The following is a 20,875-nucleotide window of genomic DNA, read 5'->3' as shown; positions in this document are numbered from 1 at the left end:
GTTGTTCATCTTTGTCTGGCTGCCAGCGCTGTATTTTTAATATACTGATGTGGTAGGACTGCTAACAGACCTCAGAGCAATGATAGACAGCTCTTAATGACTAGACTCTGACATTCAGGCTCCTCAGATCTCATGCTGAGATTTCTGATCTTACCTGCTCTTGAATTCTTCTCTAGAAGATTCTTTGAGAGTACTTGTTAGGATCTGGTTTGTGCTGCATTAGGCAAAGCCTTCGTCTGTTCAAATAGAACAGGTACCCAGTTAAGCTTTTTCTCTTATGTACTGTTGTAATATATCCAGACATCTGTGTTTATCAATCTTACTTGCATTCTAGATAGAGGAAATTAAAGTGAAAGCCAGTGAGAAGAGAAAGCAAAAGTGATAGACTTTTCAAGGCAATATTCTGAAATCCTGTGTTTGATATGTATGCATTTTAAAAAGCTCAGCAATCCCGGATCCTTTCACAAACCTTCCTAAAAGAGCTTTGTACAGTAAGCTCTTGAGCTTTCTGCATATATTCTCACTGAGTGTGTGTTGCAGGGAAAATGTAGTTCAGAGATAAAATTGTGTGTCAAGAATAATCATTCAACTCAGTGGAAAATGTTACCTCTGCTCTTTCCAAGTGGAAATTAAAACGGGCTTTTTGAGAGTCACTTTGTCTGCTGTACTGTAAAGACTAATGTTTAAAATAACAGATCAAACCAGCCTGGAGTAATGGCAGTGAGAGGCGAGCTGTGAAATCCAATAGTTTGGCTGTGAGGCTGCTCATTTATGCATTAGCAGAGCTCCTGAGCAAAAGCAAATCCAGAGGCGAGACAGAAAGGGTTCAAAACACCCACAGGATGCATCTTGCCTTAGGATCTGCCTTGCCATGTTTCCCCCACCAGAGGTCAAACAGACCTGGTGAGGGACTGGAATTATATGGCTATAGATGTAGACATCTAGTGCTGTGGAGAGGATGTGGCAATAGCACGTAGTTGAAAAATGATGAAATGGGGCATTGTAGTGGAGATATCTGGCCAAGATCCCCTTTCCTGTGGTACTGCTGAGAGAGTTTTATGTCAATACGCTTTCCACTGGCCACCTTTAACACATTGCATGTGGGATTTTGGAAACATTCTCCTAAGATACTGGACTTTACAGGTGTGTCACTGCATTTTGCTGATTGGTTATTTTTTCCTTTATCTGCTATGCTTTTGAGACAAACACTTCCTAAGTGTTCAAAATTCTGACCCATTTCAGGCAAGACCACTGTTTTTCTCCCCCACATTGGATTTATAGGGCTATATTAAAAGTGCATATTGCAGAATGCCTTTGCCTGCCAGTTTCAGCTCATTTTCTCAGGACAATGTGTATAGTTCCTGCCAGTCCTTAGCTGCTGTAGTGTCTCTCTTCTCCCCACACCTTGCAGACAGCACGTTGTTAACTCCATCTGTTGCTTGCAGGACCTCATCATCCGCTTTCTGAAGCGAGCTGCCAGCAACCTGCGGCCGTCTCTGAGGCTGCTGCTCCCCAGCCGGCACGTAGGACTGACGGACAGGCGGCGCATCCTGGCTCGCCAGCTGGGCGAGTTCATCATCTGCTACAACAAGGTGACTTACACTTCTTGAAATGGGTTCTTTGGTTCCTCTCTTCTTCTTACAAAGTGTTTCGTGCAGGCTGTTTCGAAGGCGCTCTTCTGTTATTTACGTGATCTGCTTGCAGCTGTGCATCCAACAATGGTGCTTTGTTGAAATTGTCAGATAGACAACAATATTATTACATAATATGTGCAGGCCAGTAATTATGTGCATAAAAAGAAGTGCTGAAATGAAGTGGAATTTAACTGGCAGTGTGCTTTTTCTTTGCCTTGCCTTTGATTCTAATGCTTTGTAATGCCTCTTCCCACTTCTTATTTTTATGGGGCTTCTTTAAAGATATTTTGTTTTATACAGAACAGCATGAAATATGTATTTTACTATTTACTTGCTATACTGAGAGACTGCTACATATCTGTAGTAATGTACTCTGCATGCTCAGTGTAAAGGAGTTGTGGGTCCTAATTTAAATAATTTTCGCATCTTTAGATGTAGGTGGTGTTGTTCTTAGCATAGTGGTTTCAACCTAATCTTCCTCCTGCAAGGACAGCTTCCCCTTTCCTTTGCCCCCTAGCATTTCTTCAGTGTTAGAACAAGGGTAATTGAAATTCAGCTTTCAGAGGCAGCTGTGCAGAGGCCTTCAAGCTTCTACTCGTTAGGGGAGGATGTTCACTTACATTGCCTTGTCAGAACTGACATCTGGTAACTTGATCTGTCTAATCAAGGTTGGTATTGAACCAGGTCTGTTCCAGGGAGTGCCTTGTATGCCTCATGCTCACTGAAGTACTCTGTTAGGAGGAACCACAAAGCACTTGGGTGGCTCTGTGGTGAGTGAAGAATGCAACTGCTTTGGATATAATTTCCACTCAAATTGTATTCAAACATTAGGATTTTCTGCTAACTCTTGAGTAAATTCACAAAATAAAGCTTTGTAGCTGGTAATAAATCAATGCATAAACATATTTTCTCAGTTAAAACAAGTGAGAACATATCACTTGAGGTTTCAGGGCATATGTGTTTAAACCCTTGAGAAACTGTTAGGCTGTGAGGCTTTTTGATTTTGGATTCCAGCATACAGACTTCTTTCATTGACTTGTAACTTCAGTTTTAATATGAGTAGATTTAATATATTAAATGGCAAATTCAATACTTGCCATTGTATATCAGGTATAATGACACAGAATAATACAGCTCCAGTAAATTAAGTTAAACCCATCACATATTATCCAGACTTTTACTTAAGTAGTAAATGGTAAAGATGTCCCAAACTGACTTTAACTTCCCTGTCTTGAATTATGTATTAAAATATGTTCCTGACCCTTTTTTCCTGGGAATGCTCAGGGTAACAACAAGAAGAAATGAAGTGGAGGTCAAGTCTGGTCAGATAAAGTTTTTAAACTGGTACTGGTATTTCAGGCAGGTCTGAAGGTTTTTCTAAGGAACAGATATGTTTGTATCAATCCAACCTCTGGTGCCAACCTGTTCTACTAGTGTAAAATGGACTGTATCTGAAAATTTGCTCCCATTTTCACTCACAAAGGCTTATCATTTATTCCAGTATATTTCAGTGTATAGGCACATTTGCCATAGGCTGTACTATTTTACTTTCTTAGTCTTTGCTAAAGTAGTGGGGTTTTGGTATGTCTGTAAGCCCTCAATTTGCTGCTTGACAGAAGAAATTAACTCAAGAGAACTCCTAGTTTATAGTAGAAAATCTGTTGATTTTTCTACAGACATCCTTCATTTTCTTTAAGATTAATTTTATACTTTTTCCCTCCTTCTGTCTGTCTACTTCTGGGACAAATGCATTGATAAAAGCTGTTTGGAGGAGCTCTGTGGCAGGAACAACAAAATGGAGAGGGGACCCTATATCTGTAATGAATGATTTATTTTTTTTTTTCCCTTCCATACTTCCTTATGTTCTAGCCAAGAGTGTAGTTGAAGGAACAGCACGCATTTTTGAAGACTTGATCTTTTCTCAGCAGATCATTTGTATCAGGTGGAGGAATGGGCTTTAGTGTATGCTTAGGATGCTGTCTCTGGGGCTCTCTATATTCATTCATGTTGTTGCATGTAGCAATGTTCTTTTTTTCTTAGCTCCTATGGAATTGGATTTTGTATTCCAGGAGCTGTAGCTATGCCATGGAACATAGAGACACTTACTGATACTGCTTCTTAACAGGAAACAGAGCTGATGGTTCAGAAACAATCAAAAAAGGAAGAGGAGGAGGGAGTGAATTCTCAAGATTTTGAGAACTTCATCGCCAGAGCAAGGTAGGAATAGATTTTATTCCCCTTGACAAATGATCTTTCAGCCTTGAAGCCTTGTTCTGAAGATGATTTGATTGATCTAAAGCCTCTACATACCTTTATTAACTGTAAGACCTTTTCCTGCTGAGGGACAGAGAGCTTGTCTTCTCTTGTCTCTTCCAGCAACCATACACTTGTAACATCAGCATCTGGTGCATAGGGAAGAACATACAGTAGATGTTTTGACCATCAAGTTCACTTCCCAAAGGACAGCAGTGGTTGCCCTGGCCTGTGTAAATTTCAAACTGCTGCTGGTGAGTTAATGGTTTCCTCTCCTGAGATACTGAACCAAATAAGGCAGTACTTCAGAAGGAGAGAGAAACTAGAACTGCTGCTCAGATGATCTGGAGCTGCTGTGGTTGAACAGTTGTTACAGCTCTGACTCAAGTTTCTGCTCTCAGAAACAAATCTCATGCTTGCTGCCTCTCTTCAGGAATTTTCCAGGTCTGGATTTTCTGAGATGAGCAAGGAAGGGAGTTAGGCCTGCTAAGGCAGTTCAGTACAAGCAGTTACTTTCACAGTGGAAAAGCAGCATTTTCTATCAGTGCCCTCTATCTGCTTTAAACTTTAAAAAGTCTGCTAAGAAGCATATTTTGAAAATAGTTGAGTATTCCTTAGGGCCTGTAGCATTGTATGACAAACAATGGTATTATAACTATCTAACTATGGAGAGGTCTGAAATTATTGAGTGAACCACAATTATGTTTTCAAAATCTCTGATTCTTGAGGACAAAAAGCAATTCCTCTTGACTCCATTATTTGGTCAATATATGACATGCCTATATAGGCAAGAACCCCTGTCAATATCTGGACAGAGTTTACCTGCCTTTTCCACGTCCATCTTCTTTTTTCTGTGGAGATTATGGTCACTTCTTTTGTGTGACTGCTTATTAAAGTGCTCTTTCTTTCTCTCTTTGGATAGCACTAATAGTGAATTGTTAGAAGTGGGTGGTAGCTGAGGCATCCTAAGTTCAGTCTGTCTTGATACATTCTTATTAAAACAAGTATTTTACCTTTTGCTAATATAATTGATGGAGTCATTACTGCAACAGATTTACAGGATTGCAGAAAAATCTTCAGATAAAGATGCCTGACTGCCATACACCATAGATCTACTGCTCTTGCTAGAAATGCATGTTATGTGGGCCCAGGCTTTTGGGTCTCTGAACATTCTGGCCATTAAATATCTGTTGTGTCCCAGGCAGGTAATTTTCCCTTTTGCAGCAGAAATGATAAGAGATAGCTGCATGGAACTGATCTGCAAATTCTTCTGTTTTTATATTATTGACTACCATGCCATCATGGCCTGATGCACAGTCTAGGCTGGGGCTGGAGATTTTTGCTGGGTTGTGTGAGTGAGTGATATAGAATAGCTTGCCCATGATCACATGATTTCTAGGGATGATCTTTCTGCCTCTTATGAAGTATGAGCTGTGTTTGAAAACTGATATCTGACACTACTTGGCATGGTGCTTCAAACTTAAATCAGTGAGCAAGTCATTTGGAACCAAGCAAAGGGGATAGATTTCCAGTTCAAGTGTTCATTCTGCAGTACAGTGAATGCAACAGTGGAGAAAATGGGTAATAAATGTTGCTTCTTAATTGAGATGGTCTTATTGACTTTAACTTTGGTATCATGTTGATGTCATTGTGTTTAGTTGTATGTATGCTATGACCACTGATTCTAAACGTCCTCAGTGCATTGTAAAAACATATACATACTGATAAATTCATTTAAAAGCTTAAAGCAGCTTTCCACATACAACTTCTCATTCTTGGATTTCCTTTTCACTTTTCACTTCCCAGAATAAAAGTGAAGTTTGGATCTTCAGGGCATGCTGCAAACTTCAGTGTATCAGCTTTAGACCTGTTTTTTACCAAAGCTTAAGCTAGCTAAGGCTAGTTACAATTGTGATATTCAGAGGATATTTTGAAAGATTCTAACTGCTGCTCTGCTACTTTATGCTCCTGTGTTACATTTTCTTGTAGTGTTGATGGCACTAGAGTACTTGCTTTGGTCTTTGCCATGCCATACAGCTACTTGCTGATGCTGAGGCAACACTATGAAGCAAAAGGAAACCGTTTTAGATACGAAACAACCAGAACTACAGCTTGCACAAGCTCTAATAAGAATGGCCAAGTAACTGATACTGGTTTGGGACCAATAGATGTTTAGGATATTGGGGCTGTCCCACTTTGTTCTTGTAAGGAAAATGAGAAACATATTCGAGTTTTGTGAGTTTCCCAAAAATATTGACTGTTCTGGTTGTCCTGCAGTTTTGGCTAATTAAGAGGAAAGAAGCTTTTGCCTTCTTTCCTCTTCTCCCCCTACTGCTGAACAGAAACTACTAATGGTGACTGTAAAACAGAGACTGTGCTGAATTCTCTCATGAGAAAATAGCTGCTCATTCTAAAGAGCACCTGCAGAAGATTGACAAATTTAGCTGTGAATGGAATCTCTCATGCTGAGCTCATCTCCCCAGATGTGTTTGAAGTATTCACTTGCTCTTTATTTATCCTGGGACGGCTCCTGAATGCCTGGGATTTCCTACAGCATAAGAAGATGGTATTTAAGTGGGAATCTCAGGTTTAACCGGGCATGTTGCCTTCCTTTTGCTCTTACCCTGTAGAACTGAGCAAATTGTTAGCTTGTCAAGTGTCACCTTTTTTTTGCCCCGCTCCACTCTTCAGTTTCCTTAATGTTTATTGTCTTTGATTGTTACACGAATGCAGAAAAGCTGTGTCCTCACTCTGCATCCATTCTTGTCTCCTTGCAGTGAAAGTGACCTGGAGGAGGTACTGACTTTTTACACACAGAAAAACAAATCAGCAAGTGTCTTCCTAGGAACAAAATCCACAACCACAAAACACAGCAACAGCAGTCACCAGTTAGAGAAGCAGCCCCCAGGTGGTAAGTTTTGGAGGCAATTCTGAGATGATGTTGTCCAGACAAATCTAGTTTAACTTATGTCTATGAAAAGAGAGCAACCTCTCCACAATATTACTCAGGTTTTCTGAGGTTATATATACTTTTGGTTTTTTTCTTCTTTTTTAGCTCAGTCTTCCGTGAAGTCTATAGTAGCTTCACTACTGCCTTCTTTTCCTGAAGTGAAATGGGTTGAACTTAGACGGGCATTTATAAGGAGCTAGATATGGTAGTTCATGACTGAATTGAAAATTGCAAACTGAAGGCAATAAGAATTGAAATGAACAGAGAATCCTGAAATCAAAGTAAGGGATTAATGAAATCAAGATCTTAAATTTTGCTGCCTGCAGTGAGTGTATCCATTGGAGGGCAGAGACTGTATATTTGAGCCTAATTAGGCATTCTGTGGAAGGAAGAGTGTGCTAGCCATATGTATCTAATAGTCCATGCTACTATACATGACAGCATAATTGTCATCAATGAAGTTCTGTGGTCTACAGGAACTATTAGCAATAAAGTCAATCACAACAAGGGTAAATTCTGCAGCATTGTTCTAGTGATTTGCAATGTTCTACTTCCTAACTCCTTGATTTTGTTGTAGAGCATCCTGAGATGGTGAAAAACATAAAAGGCGATCACTCCAAAAGTTCAGTTGCAGATTTGTCTGCAGAAGGAGCACTAAAAGGCTGTAAACCCAAAGAAAGTAAATCAAGCTGTAAGTGAACTGACTTAAATAATCATTAAAAAAAAAAATTGACTGCATATACTGTTTTAAAGAAAGGTTGGAACCTTTGGGTTCAAACAGAGATCCGAATGCCCAGTTTGTACTTTTAAACACAAGATACTGCAGAGTAGGTAGTGGCAAAGAGTTAGCTGCCCCTCCCTGGGGGGGATGATCTAGATATGGCAGGCTTTGAAAGGAGGTATTTATTATGTAGAGCCTCTTCTTGTCTCTGCTGGTAGATGAGGTCATTTTGGCTTCAGTGGGTCTGAGTGCAGGCATTTGAAGTGTTGATATTATCCAAGGACCTAAAAAGCAGATTTTCCTCATATAGTGTGTTCATTATCTTTGTGTAGTTGCAGAAGGACTCGCCTTCTCCTTAAATGCTGAAGTGAAATTACCTCAGTGCAGCCCTCCTGATGCTTCTTCCTCTGTTCCTGGTGCCACGTTGCAGAGAAGTACCAGTTCTTGGATGCCACCTCAGCCTGCAGCCTCTGAAAATCCAAAGGTGTCTGGTCAGCCTTCACTGCCGGCTCCTGCAGCTGGTCCCAGGCTGATTCAGTCCCCACCCCCACTGCACTCCTTGCAGAGCACAGCTCCTGACAGCTCTTCTGTCCTCACAAACTCGGTGTCCACTGAGACTTGTAGCCTTGCAGGGTTACATCGTCGTTCTGGTAACTACACCATTGGCCCATTCTCATCTTTTCAGAGAGCTGTTCAAATCTACAGCCAAAGATTGTCCCAAATACCCTCTGCAAAAATAGGTGAGTGCTCTGGGATTCATAATAACCTGCTAGTTCAGTACAGAGACTGTGTAAATTTTTGTTGTGGCGTAGGTAGAAATTTTACATTTCCAGAATTGAGTCTTGTTGGATGGTGCTAAATTTCTTACAGAAAGCAGGAGTATAGGATGCAGCCCTTGATAGGCAGATGCCCTTTTATTGACCAAATGAACAGGCAATCATATAATCATTTGGGTTCAAAAAGACCTTTCAGATCACCAAGTCAAACAATTAATGCTACCAAGCATTAACCAGATCCCTAAGAGCTCCATTTAATCCATGTCTTTTAATTATCTTCGTGGTTTGTGACTCAGCCACTACCTAGCAGCCTGTTCCAGTGCTTGACAACCCTTCTTCCTAGTATTCAATCTAAATCTTCCCTGGTACAACTTGAGGTCATTTCCTCTTGTCCTGTTGTTTGTTATATGGGAGAGGAAGCGGACCCCTACCTCAAAAAAACCTCTTTTCTAGTAGTTGTAGTGGTAAGGTATCCCTTCTGCCTTGTGCTTTGAACTCTGCCTTTGAACTTGTTCAAAAAGAGCTGTGAAATGAAGTATTGTATATTTTCTTTATTATGCTACTGAGCTCATCTATCTTTAGTGAGTTTAATGTGGTTTTCATTAGCAGAGGTCCTGTTTGTCTGTTCTTAGTACTCTGGTTGTCTATCAAACAGAGAAATATTGTAATGAAACCTCATACGTGTTGAATACTTAAAGTTGTGTCAAGACCTCCAGAAAAGAAGGATCTCAATGAATCATTACAATATCTCGTTCTCTAGGGTGTTTTAGCACTGCCATTTCCAAGGGTATCCCAAAACCTAAATTTAGAGATCTATCATGCTGTCATAGTACTCACTGAAGCAATGCAGCTTTAGAGTGTAAAGAACCTGAAGCATAGTAGAAACAGTAGGAATTTGCATGCAGACTGTAATCTATTGGAAAACTTTTGGGAGCCACATACACGCTAACAGCTGTGATTCCTGATAATACTGATTTTGTATTTTGATGGTATTTATTTGTTCTAGGTTGTGTGTCAGGGTCAGTTTGCTAGGGTTGCTGTATGTATATTGACAACCCCATCAGCATTAAAATACATCTTACTTCCCAACTGAGTAGCTTACTTAAAGAGATAAATTTTTTTTTAAGGAAAAACTACAGCTTTAACTTGGGTAACAGCTGCCAACATCTCTGGAATTGGGTGCCACTAGATACATTGTAATAAAGAGAATATGGGTTTGGAATTGCTAATTGTTCATTTCGGCAATACTCATGCAGAATATATCTATTCTGTATTCTTCTTGGTGTCTTATCTGCTTTTGTGTGTCTGTGATCAGCAGGCTGAGGTGTGACACTTGCTCATGGAGCACATGGCAATGTTTGTTTGGTAGGTCTCCATCGCAGCTCCAGCGGGCCGTGCATGGGCTCGGCCAGGATGCACAAGGATGCAGAACACCCTGCCCAGGCCAAACGTCAGGGGCACGCTGTGGCAGCAGCAGAACTGCAGCAGCTGGCCGAAAAACAAGCAGCCTGCCAGCATTCCCCACCAAGCCACGTCAGTCTCGTTACACAGCAGGTATGTAAGCACTGAACTAGAGTCCCTGTGCAAGAGTGAAGTTCTGTGTGAGCACTAGGCTGGCTGAGATAGGCTGCATGCAGTAAATGTCATGAAAATTCATCTCTGTCTTGTTGTTTCAAAGTGTTTACAGTCACCAAAATTTGCTTTTTTTCTATGAGTTGACAAGAATGTCTTGTAGTCATTTCATAGGAGAAAAGGCAGAGGATTAGAAAATATGTTACAAAAAATGGAATCTGTGCTTTGTCTTACTAGATAATAGACCAAAGTCTTCTCAGATTTGTGCTTCCATGCAGTTTGCTTCCTTGTTCCTCCAGTGTGTCATTACAGTGTTGGCAATGAAAGTCTGCAGAATGGGTTCTGATGTAAATTCTATATTCCAATAACGCTGTAAAGACAGAGTGAAATACTTACTAGCATGATAATCCTTTTGTCAAACATGGTGATACACGATTGAATTCTGGTAGCATTCCACTTGGTTTCTTGTTTCATATTGAATTATGTCCCAAATGGCTACACAGAAACATTTTTCTTGCTTTATAATATGCTATAGTTGAACTCATCAAAGGTGTTCAAGTTGAGCACTTCTCAGTTAATTAAGATGCCAACTGCAGATTTTCTAGCATAGGCACTTTGCCTTGGACAGTAATTTTTTTTTCTGTAACTTGCTGGAGACAGAGGATTTGAATGTCTTAGTTTGATTCTTGTATTTTGGAATTACTGTTTTAATGGTTATATTTTGCTGAGTTTTCTGAGGCATGTTCAATTGTTGCAACAGCTGCTGGTATTTGCTTCTTTGCTTCTTTCAATTTTATTATGTTTAGATTTTCAATAACTAGTTATGCTATTGGAAATATATTTCAAAATGTGGGCTACATTTATAACTTTAGGAAGCTGAATAGATTTTCTTTGCAGATAGGCCTTTAATTTTTAAAGGATATGTCAAATAATAAAGTCTCATCTTGTTGATGGACTCAGGAGAGGCTGTGAGCACCAGCTGTACTGGTGATGCTGAGGCCTGCTCTTGCATAAGTCAGATCCTATTTACACAATTTGTTCTTGTTTGCTTGTCTAGTAATACTTAGAGCTATCAGTCTGGTTCTCAGCTGGTTTTAAGTGAAATATTGTCAGTAAAACTGTTCAAAAACTTTGATGGTGAAACATTTTCATTCAGGAAATGCTGATTTGTTGAAAGCTAAATGTATGATGGAAACTACCTCCTTGGATAGAAGATACTATCTAAACAAGTACTCGGGGGAAAAATTGAAACGTATCTATTTCATTTCAGTCTTTCCAGAAAAGAATTTTGAAAAACAAGTTCACAGACTTTTTTCCCTAAAGTCATTCATTAGCCCTTCTACTTCAACTCTGTGGTTTGTTAGGTCTGTCTAGAGAACCCATTGTGTCTTCTTGCAGCCCTTTGTGTAGCTGCAAAAATGAAATTATTCCTAAACTCCTGTATTCCTACCATGGCTAGTTACTCCTAGATAAATTACAAAGTATAAAAGGGGGAGTTAAGAGGGGAATTCAGAAAGATCTGCATGGGAAGGCTGGTGCAGTTTCCTGAGCACAGCTGTGTTGGGTGGCAAAGGAGCATACTCTGGTGGCAGCTGAAACCTGTTTAGCCAGCAGTCAGTCTCCGTGGGTGTACTCAGGAGGGAAAGGGGCTGTGAAGTGCATGGGTAGCCTGGAAATGTATTGTCTGCAGTAAATGTCTGCATTGCTTTTGCTTCTGGGTTTTTCCAAGATACTTGCCCAAATGAGAGGTGGGAATTGGATAGTAGGAAAATGATGGTGCTAATTTGCTTTGCAACAAGCAAACAGTAGACACTCAGCTCCTAGACACTGCTGATTTTGTCACTCTGCTTTATTTTGTGTTCAACTATGCAGTGTTTGCACAGACTTTGTTTCAGTAGTGAAATATAGAAACCTGTTGGGTTATGTCTTTGTCATCTGTCGTTATGAAAAAGATCAGTGTAGAAAGGAATTCTTAAGCCAATGAGAAGTTTAGAGCTGGAGTTCTGTCTGACAAAGAGTTTTCTTCCTGAGCCTGTGTCCATTCAGTTTTAGACATCTGCTCTCTGCTGTGATTTTTCTGGCCATGTTTTTAAATAATGCCTTTGGAAAGATGAAATCTGAATCTGAGGTTTGCTTAGTATGAAAATTTGAATTTAGTTGAGAATAGTTTTTAAGGCAATCTGTTTCTTCAGTACTGAATTTATGGCACATAGCAATTTCTAAACCGAGACCATTATTTTTAAGCACACTTGAAACAGTGATGTTTTGGAAGGTTCAGATGTAGCTGCAAGGCCCAGTGTACAATAACTAAAGCATGCAGTTACTACTTCTGCTTTTTTTTTTTTTCACATGGACATATTTTGCTCTTTTGTCAGTTGTTAAAGAGTCATTCTGGTTATTTTTTGATCCAGCCTGGATTTTAAATCCTGTCTTGCAAGAAGAGCCCAGGGATTTTGTGAGAAGACAGGGCTGCCAAGACAACCAGGGCAGTAAGAGGTTTCAGCATACAATAAAACACAATAGTAGGGCAGCAAGGCTTGGGCTTATTGTTGAGGGACCTGGAACCAGGATATCTGACTTTGAACTGCTAGGCATGGATGTACACTGGAAGCAGGGACATTGAGTCAATAGAAGTGCAGGAATTGCAGAGTAGGCTGGCAGTTTGGAAAGTGATTTGCAGAACAGCAGGTACTGTTGAAGCTACCTGGGTGTGCTACATGGTTTTAGATTTGGGCCGACCAGGATTTGGCCTGAACCAGCAAGGGGGAAGGCAAGGACAGATGAGACAGAGAAACACGTGGGAGAGGATTTAGTAAACACCTGGAGAGAACTGGGAAGTCAAAGACTATTGGTATGAGATGAAAGAGGGAAAGGCTTGAGATGGGAGGGTTTGAGGGTTCTGGGTTATGGAACTGATGGCTTTAGGACAGGAGAATTAAGGGATGGAAAACTGAGAGGAGAGAAAGGGCTCATATCAGGATCACTTAATTAAACAGGGCATTACTTTTCTATACATTTCTAGACAGGAAACTCTGAATTGTTTTCCCCCTTTTCACTTCTGTAAAACCACTTTAAACCACTTGAAATATGATAGTATTTTTTTAAAAAGCAGTCTTAAATAAATTGGCATGAAGATTAGAACATTACTTATCTAATAATAAAAATAGTGCATTTGTTTAAAGCCATTCCAGAAACTTGGAGTTAGTCTACCTTGCTGGAAAGTACCTGGCTGGTATGAAAAGGACTTGATATATGGATTTAATTATGTTTCATGATAAGATTAGGACCATTGATTTGGGGGGGGGGTATATGAAAGAGTGACTTGAAAATACTGGTGTTGCTGTGGACTGTATTTTTGTGGGGGTTTTTGGTTTGTGTGTTTTGGGCTTTTTCCCCCAAGGGCAAGAACTTCTATGTGAGAGGTTTATGCATTGGTTCCCTGTGTTGCACCAAGCTGTGTCTTGTAGGCTGGGGTGCTCTGAATACATGCCTCCTTCCAAGAGCAGCTGGGAAGCTTGTTTTGCATTCCTGTTCTTGTGAGAATTGCTTCTGGTATCCATACAGTAGTGTGGGTCTCTGGGGTTCCCAAGAATGTAGTAGCCTCAGCAGCTGTGCTTGGAATGGTGTTGTTCTGGTTGGGAATCCACCTCTGTCCCTCTCAAGTCCCTGCTGTTCTTCACTGTTTTCTACCCATGCCCAAAGCACCTGTTTTGTGTTTCCTCTTTTAAACTATTGTTTTCTAGTCTATGTATTAAATTAGTTTATTGTTGAGGGTTTTTTTATTGATATAATTTTATTGATATTATTGATACTACTTTATTATTTACTACTAAAGTACTAATGTCCAAAGGGCAAATTTTAAGTATCTGATGAACTTTGAAAAATATGTTTAAGATCTGTTCTCTGAAGAAAACAAGATTTTTGTGTTTACATCAGCTTTCTCTTTTGTTGGACCTTTTCATTCTCTTCTGGAAGATCAGAAAGGAACTTCACACTGATACTCATAACATGTACAATTCTTAGCATATGAGCGATGGAGATGTAGGAAGGTAAAGCCTTACTGATGTGCAGTTTTGTTCTGTTGTACTTGGTTTTCAGTCCTCACAGACAGTCACACAAAGTGTGTAGGAACACTTTGCCTTTCATTAAGTTGTGTATTTCTACTATTTAGCTTTTTTGTCTAATAAAAAAGCTCATTTTGAGATCATGACAGCAGTGGGAGTTAGGTACCTCTGTCCATACTGTACATTTCAGATGCTGCCTGATTTTTGCAGTATGTGCAGTCTGACTATAGTTACTCTACAGCATCAAAAAATAGAAGGGTGTCCCTCTCATTAGCTACCCAATGTGTCTGGGAGCAAGCAACAGAGATCTGTATGGTAAATGTGCCTTTGAGGGTCCAGCATTAACCTGGTAAGGCACGGGCTGAGTAGGCTAATAAGGAGGTATCTGATCTCCAATGGCCAAAAGAAAGTCAGTAATTATTTATGTCTTATCTGTTATGTACTGTCTGTTAGAGTTCGTTGAACTGAGAAAAACAGCGCTCAGTTTAGCTTGTTCATATTCAAACTTCCCAAAAGGTTTTTGACAAGCTTTCATCAAGTACTGTTAAGATGGACAGGTGTCTGTAGGATGATAAAGGAAGTTTTATTACAGATCAAAACCAGATAAAAAGTAAACAAAAAAAAAAAATAGTCAGTTTGCCATAGCAAGGGGATAACTGAAGATGCATAATACGGAATGTACATGATCCAATGTAAAATTACAGGTTTATAAGGAGGAGGTTCATAAGGGCATTAATAAGGCATTTTATTACTTAAAGAATGAGTTTAAAAGCAAGTTATTGCCAGGTAATATAGGGTGTGGATTTACAGTAGATGAACTACTCTGTAGTGTTCATCCATGTTTGTGCAGCTCATTTTTACTACATGTGGTAATTTTTTGTTACCTTCAGTGTAATGTGGGCTGCAAGAGTCTCGTGTTCAGTTACAATGAAGTTAGGTGTGTGCTGTAAACTTAAACTTGAGCCTACCTCCTGCGAATTTGTCACTATGTTTCCATTCTTTTTTTGATTATTATGAGCAAAACTAGTAGAAATTTAAGAGCTGCCTTAATTAGGCAAGACACTGGCAGATGAAGTTCAGTGTTTATAATTAACTGACTATATGATAAGCAATAATTTTGACCTCTTGAATGATTAATCTAAACTTTATTTCTTTAGGGAAGAAAAAAAAAATTATTTCTGAGTTTCATTGAAAACTCAGTGCAGATACCTGTTTTGACTTAAGCAGTAAAGTCAGCAAAGAACAATGATTAGTGTGTTTTAGGAACAAGATAGAATATATTGTGTTTAGTGTAAGCACCAATTACAACCTCCCTCAAAACTCTTTTCGCTTCTGGGTGACATTTCTAAAGTGAATTTAGGAAAAATAACTGTGTTTAAAATTATTGACTGCAAATGCTGTTTTAATGAGATGGTGAAAACAAAGTTTTTTGAGGGAGGAGATAAGTGTGAAGGAATTACATGGAGCAATGAAAGACAAGGTAAATAAGGTTTATTTTATTCATGTTTCTCATAATATGAGGAGGATATTCAGTTTAGCAGAAAGATGTTGGAGTAAAAAGTTATAGTAAAAGTTAATAGTTATTGTCACAGAATTTACCTTCTGAAACTTCCCAAAATGGGATACTGTTAAAGCTGAAAAATTAGTAGGCCATAATTTCATCAGACAGAATAATGAGCATTTTGCAAATGATAGATCCCTAGGTTTTACAGAAATAAAAAATTATTTACCTTATCAATAAGATGTTTGTTAAATGCATAGAAACCAAAATTGTTTTGATCTTCTGAAACATGTCAGACAGGATAGTCAGTTTGCTGGGCCATTGATCTGAACTGACCTTTTATACTGAAGAGCATGTGCTGTGCTGCTGCTTCCATGTTTATGGGATTTTCTTTGTCACATTGCTTAACTGTAGTCAGTCTTTTTGTTATGATAAGGGAGTTTCTGAGACACTTGTGAGGAACCAAGTATCTGAAATTGGTGATTTCCCTAGTTATGTCATTTGGATGCTTGCTAATTATTTTTACAGAGTGATTGTCTTTGTCAATGTGTGCAGTGTAGTGGTTAATGGTGCATGGTAAAACAGTTTTTCAGTTTCCTGAAATGTTCTTGTTCAGTTTGCCCATTGGCTTGCATGAGCCTAGGATGGTGACAGTACTATTGTGAAAACAAGGCAGTTATGTTGGTAGTGAGTTGGGGAAGGAGACCTGAGGGATACAGTTCAGCAAGCCCATTTCATTGGAGAGGAACTTTATTGCCTTTCTTGCCTTGATTTTTTTGATGTAGAGATCTTACTGACTACTTTGTGACTTCTGCACTGCTGAGCCAAGAGGGGTTTTTTACCTGTACCTAGCGTAAGCTATTGGCCTTTCTTGATGGACAGATGGATGAAGGCTTATCTACTTTTCCTTTTATACCAGGCTTTAATATGAAGTCTTTATTTCGTGTGTATTCAGCATAAAATATTTCCATGTGTTTGCATTGCAAGACTTTCTGCAGGGAGGACATGAAAATTTGCAGCATGTCTGTACATCCAGAGCCAGGTGGCTGGATCCTGAATGCATGTGAGTGTTTTTCTTTGTAAATAGCATGCTACTTCTTTCTGAAGCATGCTGTAAGGTGAAAATTCTTCTGCAAGGCTCTATCTGTGTGAGGTCCCTATCGGTGCCTGGTGATGGAAGGGAGCTGGAGTTGATGTCTAGCAGGCTGTAGTACTTCGTAGTTATTAATGCTAGGGAGCTGAAGAATGTGTTGAATTGGCCAGCTTGACCAAGAGGAGGAGGAAGAGAAGGAGGGGAAACCTGATGGGAGCTCTGACTCTGTGTGTGTGTGGGAGAGTGAGAGATTTCAGGTCCCAGCTATCATCAGGAATAGCTCCAAATCTTGCAGCCGGGGAGTTTAATCACAGGGATAACATCAGACCACCCAGGCAAGGGCTACAGAGAGCTTCCTCCTTCTGTGCTATGCAGCCAGTCAGTGCCCAAGATCCAGCAGCCAGGATTCCTGCAAACATGCTGACAGATCCAGTGGAGGATGGGGCACTTGTCTTATTCTATGTTTTTCATTTAGACAAAAGGTAAAAATGAGAAGCAGGCGAGTTTACTAAACCTTAGGACCAGGGAGAGGGAGTGAGGAAGAATTGAATGGAGCATTTTACAGTGTCCCAGAGGAACACTGTATATGCTATGGGAATCCCAAAACAGTGAGCTTCATCTTAACATGAACTACAGCAATATTGGAAGCCAGACCACTCCTCATTTAACTGTTTTAGTTACACAGTGTGATACCCTCACCTGCTTTGTCCTCGACACAGCAAACTGCCAGTCTGCCAAAACACCCTGTACAGGTCCCAGTGGGCATCAGCTCTTTCCTGTCTAGACCTGAACAGCACAACAAGAGCTGTTAAATTTAGGGTGCAGCGAATATTTACAGAAATTCAGTGAAGGTGTTTTCCCCACTGACGAGCTTTGGGTTTTTTCCAGTGATGATCCCTTGGTTCAACTCAACCCACTTTATCTGAGTCTTAGTTTCAGTTTCCTTATGTGACTGTTTCTTTGGTTTTTACACTCCCACTGATAGAGAAAGGGAAGTGTAAAGAAAAAAGGCATCTTACTGTAACTAGTAAGAGAAGCAAGAAGCAGGCAATCACCTCTGGAGGGGTATTTTTCTTTCCTGTCTCTCACACTTCTGCACTGCTGCAGGGCCCCATCTTCTCCTCACTCAAGCTATTCACACAGGAGCTGGAATTACTTTTATTACTACTGATTTAGCAGCATCAGTAATGTAACCAATTGTCTCAGCAGAGGTTGTAGGAAGTGAAAATATCACTGTAGTTTCTGCAATGCTTATGTTGAACTCCTCCAGCTCTGAGGCTCCACAGGGAATAGAAGCAGAGGGTTTTGTTATGATGCAGCAACATCTGCAGATAGTCACCAAACAGGCCAGGCTGAGCAGCTAGGTCTCATGTTGTGGGAAAGATTACACCCTGATCATCAAACTTTTGGCAGGATTGTGCCTTGTAAAAATCACTCCCACTGGAAGTTTTGAGGCAGAGAGTGTCTAAATGAAAGCCTGACTTTTTCAGGAGAAGGAAGAGGGGGGAGTTCAACCATCCACAGCAGCAGCACTAACTTGAGTTTTCTTTTTTCATTGTTAAATGGATGCATATGCTGGAGACACTACAAAGGAATTTGCGAGTTTGTCAGGTTTCCCAGGAATGTCTTTGGCAGGTCTTTGTCTGGAACATTTTCTGGAGACTGGAACACTTGTGCTCTGTATGCATATGTATATCCTGTAAGCTGGTAAGCTCAGAGAGTGAAGAAGGAATGTCACAGGCCATTCTTTGGCCAGATCAGCCTCGGTGCACACACAGATTTCACACTTCCCAGCCTGTTAGCCCCAGTTCTTCCCTCCTGGCCAGTTGTTACTGCAAATTCAAGTCCATACATGAAATGAAGGTGCTTTAATATGGAGTGTGGTCAGCAAGATGGCCTCTGGGTAACAGAAAAGTGGTTTTAGAAAAATCTGTTTGTATTACATGATTTCCTCATGGAATTTGGAGTGGTGCATTTTGTTACACTGTTCACACAATGGTTGTGTGTGTGTGTATGTCTTATTTGTGATCTGGGGTTTCCTTTGTCTCTTAAGAGGCACGTTAAGATAGTGTGATTTTTTTTTTTTTCTTTCCCCCCTATGCTGGAGTAGCCTGTTGGATTCCTGTATCTTAATGCATTAAGGAAGGCAAGGCAGCTGGACTGCTTTCAGTAGTACCGGCAGATGTGCCAGTAAGCTGTTAGACCAAGTCATGGTAGCTTGTCCTGGATCCCAGATGTACCTGGGAGCTCTGTGGTAAAGCTAGGAAAAAAGCAACACACTCTGGGGAGGGGACAGGTTAACATTGAGTATTTATATTGTTGTAGTATTCAGTCATCCCTGAAGGCTGAAGGGAGAAAAATAACTGAAAGAATACAGTAAAATTTTCCTTTTTTTTTTTTTCCTCCACATGGCAAGTTCTTAGCTCTTCCCTTCTGTTAAAGATTTCATGGATCTTGAAAGCCTTAGGGGTATCTGTGTTTCAGGAAGGCTTGGCAAGTGAAAATACTTGTGACTATGAAAGCCAGGTAATGAAAGAAAAAGCACATATTTGCAAGCTGCTGGATAACATTGGCATTGGTGGATGAATAATAAGCAATAAAATGGAGAATTAGGGATTGACTGCAGGGTCGTGAAGGAGTCAAACTGGATAAACTTATGCATACATATGCTTACAGAGCATATGGTAAAAATAGATTGAAAGGCAAAGGAGAACACACTACAAATGATGAAACATTTTGCACATTTTCAGTTTTCAAGTGGAATGGTTCCCTCTTTGGACTCATTGATACAGTGTCATCTTGTCCTGCCTGACTCATCAAAATTTAAGGATTCTGGTCTGATCCTAAGGCAGAGGAGTAGTAATCTTATGTGTATCTTATCGTGATCTTGTCCAATCCTTCTTTAAACAAAAAAGTTTCTCATTAAAAGTTTATTCATGTATGCCTTTGTTGATAGGGTTTGTTGTGCTGAAAACTGTCTCCTCCCATTTTTGACTGTGAAGATTGTATCGTTTTGAAGGGGTTTTTTGAAGAGATGAAGTAGGTGTATGGTTACTGCATTCTTTTAGCATATCTTTTATATGTGACGTGTGAAATATTGCTTGAGCTCTGGATCCCTTTTCCTCCTCACCGGTCAGAAAGACCCAAATGGAAATGTGAGATGTGTAAACTGCAGAGGATGCAGTGTGGCTCCAAGTAAGAGAAATGATCTTTAGACTTTGTAGATACCCAAGTTCCACCACTTTTTAGGCAACATGACTGGCTTCTGCCAGAAAAGTACTGAAACTGCCAACTGGAGAGGATCAAGTAGGTTATTTATAATGTATTGCTTGTTGTAACATGTTGACCAGTGCAACTTTGGATCTGCTGTTCAGGATGTTGGTAATGAAAATTTAAGTCGCATTTTCACTGCCTGCCAAGAGGGGCAGAGTAACAGCTTCTGGTGGTGATGTGTCCCTGTTCACCCTGGTTGACTCCTAGAAACTAGTAAGAGAAGCATTCAGGACTTCAGGAGGCTGTTCCTTAAACCATGGAGGCTGATCTGCAATACTCATTATTATTGTTTTTTTTCCTGATTGTTATAATTGATGGCTTTAGCTTATTTCAGCCATTAGAGAAGATCAAAAAGAAAATACTAAATTTATTGTAGGAAAAAAAAGATTGAGTATGATCATGGGCAACTCCTGAAGAACTCGTATAATGTGGATCAGAAAAGTAAAAGATATTAAACTCTTTTTCTTGCTTGTGATTTCTTAGAAGTACTATACAATGGATCTTTGTCTGTAGGCTGCTATTAATTGGAAACAAATTCTATCCTGAAGGTTTTATTCCTATCTGTACTTGGAGAGTTCATATTTTATATTGAATTTTAAAAGCAGATTAACAATAACAAACCCCTCAACTCCTATATTCAGCACTTTGGGATCTCATTCTGTGTTGTGGCCTTTCTTTCAGTCTTAATTTTTTTTCAGAAATAAATTTCTCTGAATAAGGCATGACCATAGAAATCAGCTCTTTTAAGCTTATGTCTCTTTGCTGGCAAGGCAAGTTGATTGCAGTCATAAACCTACCTTGTAACATTTTAAAATAAAAATAAATGTAGAAAAGCACTTTGGCAGTATGCAATAATTTGTCTTTTGGCTTATTAGCATTTTACTGAAGTAAATGTAACATATAAGTTACATATAAGTACATATAAGTACTGTTTCTAAGCGGGGTCTCTATTGATATGGCTGACAACCCATATGTTCTTCTCCCCTCCCCCCATTTTTTCATGTTGTATCATAAATAGAATTATACCAAGTGGGCTCT

General features: G+C 39.7%; 1 protein-coding gene across 7 annotated transcripts in view; it reads left to right on the top strand.

The window, feature by feature from the left end:
* Positions 1 to 20,875, top strand: part of TTLL5 (tubulin tyrosine ligase like 5) — a 135,952-nt gene that overhangs the window by 48,398 nt on the left and 66,679 nt on the right. For all 7 annotated transcript variants that reach the window (XR_012580727.1, XR_003379906.2, XM_026792380.2 and 4 more), the window contains 6 exons: positions 1,446 to 1,592; positions 3,760 to 3,851; positions 6,665 to 6,798; positions 7,415 to 7,528; positions 7,891 to 8,298; positions 9,704 to 9,888. Coding sequence is in view for 5 of the 7 variants with exons in the window: in XM_026792380.2 (XP_026648181.2) it covers positions 1,446 to 1,592; positions 3,760 to 3,851; positions 6,665 to 6,798; positions 7,415 to 7,528; positions 7,891 to 8,298; positions 9,704 to 9,888 (1,080 nt within the window). In the remaining 2 variants the exon portion in view is untranslated. The remainder of the gene's footprint in view (positions 1 to 1,445; positions 1,593 to 3,759; positions 3,852 to 6,664; positions 6,799 to 7,414; positions 7,529 to 7,890; positions 8,299 to 9,703; positions 9,889 to 20,875) is intronic.

Source organism: Zonotrichia albicollis, chromosome 6 (assembly GCF_047830755.1).
Source record: "Zonotrichia albicollis isolate bZonAlb1 chromosome 6, bZonAlb1.hap1, whole genome shotgun sequence".
NCBI lineage: Eukaryota > Metazoa > Chordata > Aves > Passeriformes > Passerellidae > Zonotrichia > Zonotrichia albicollis.
Note: the sequence above shows the minus strand (reverse complement) of the source record. Positions and strands in the feature narration are given on the sequence as shown.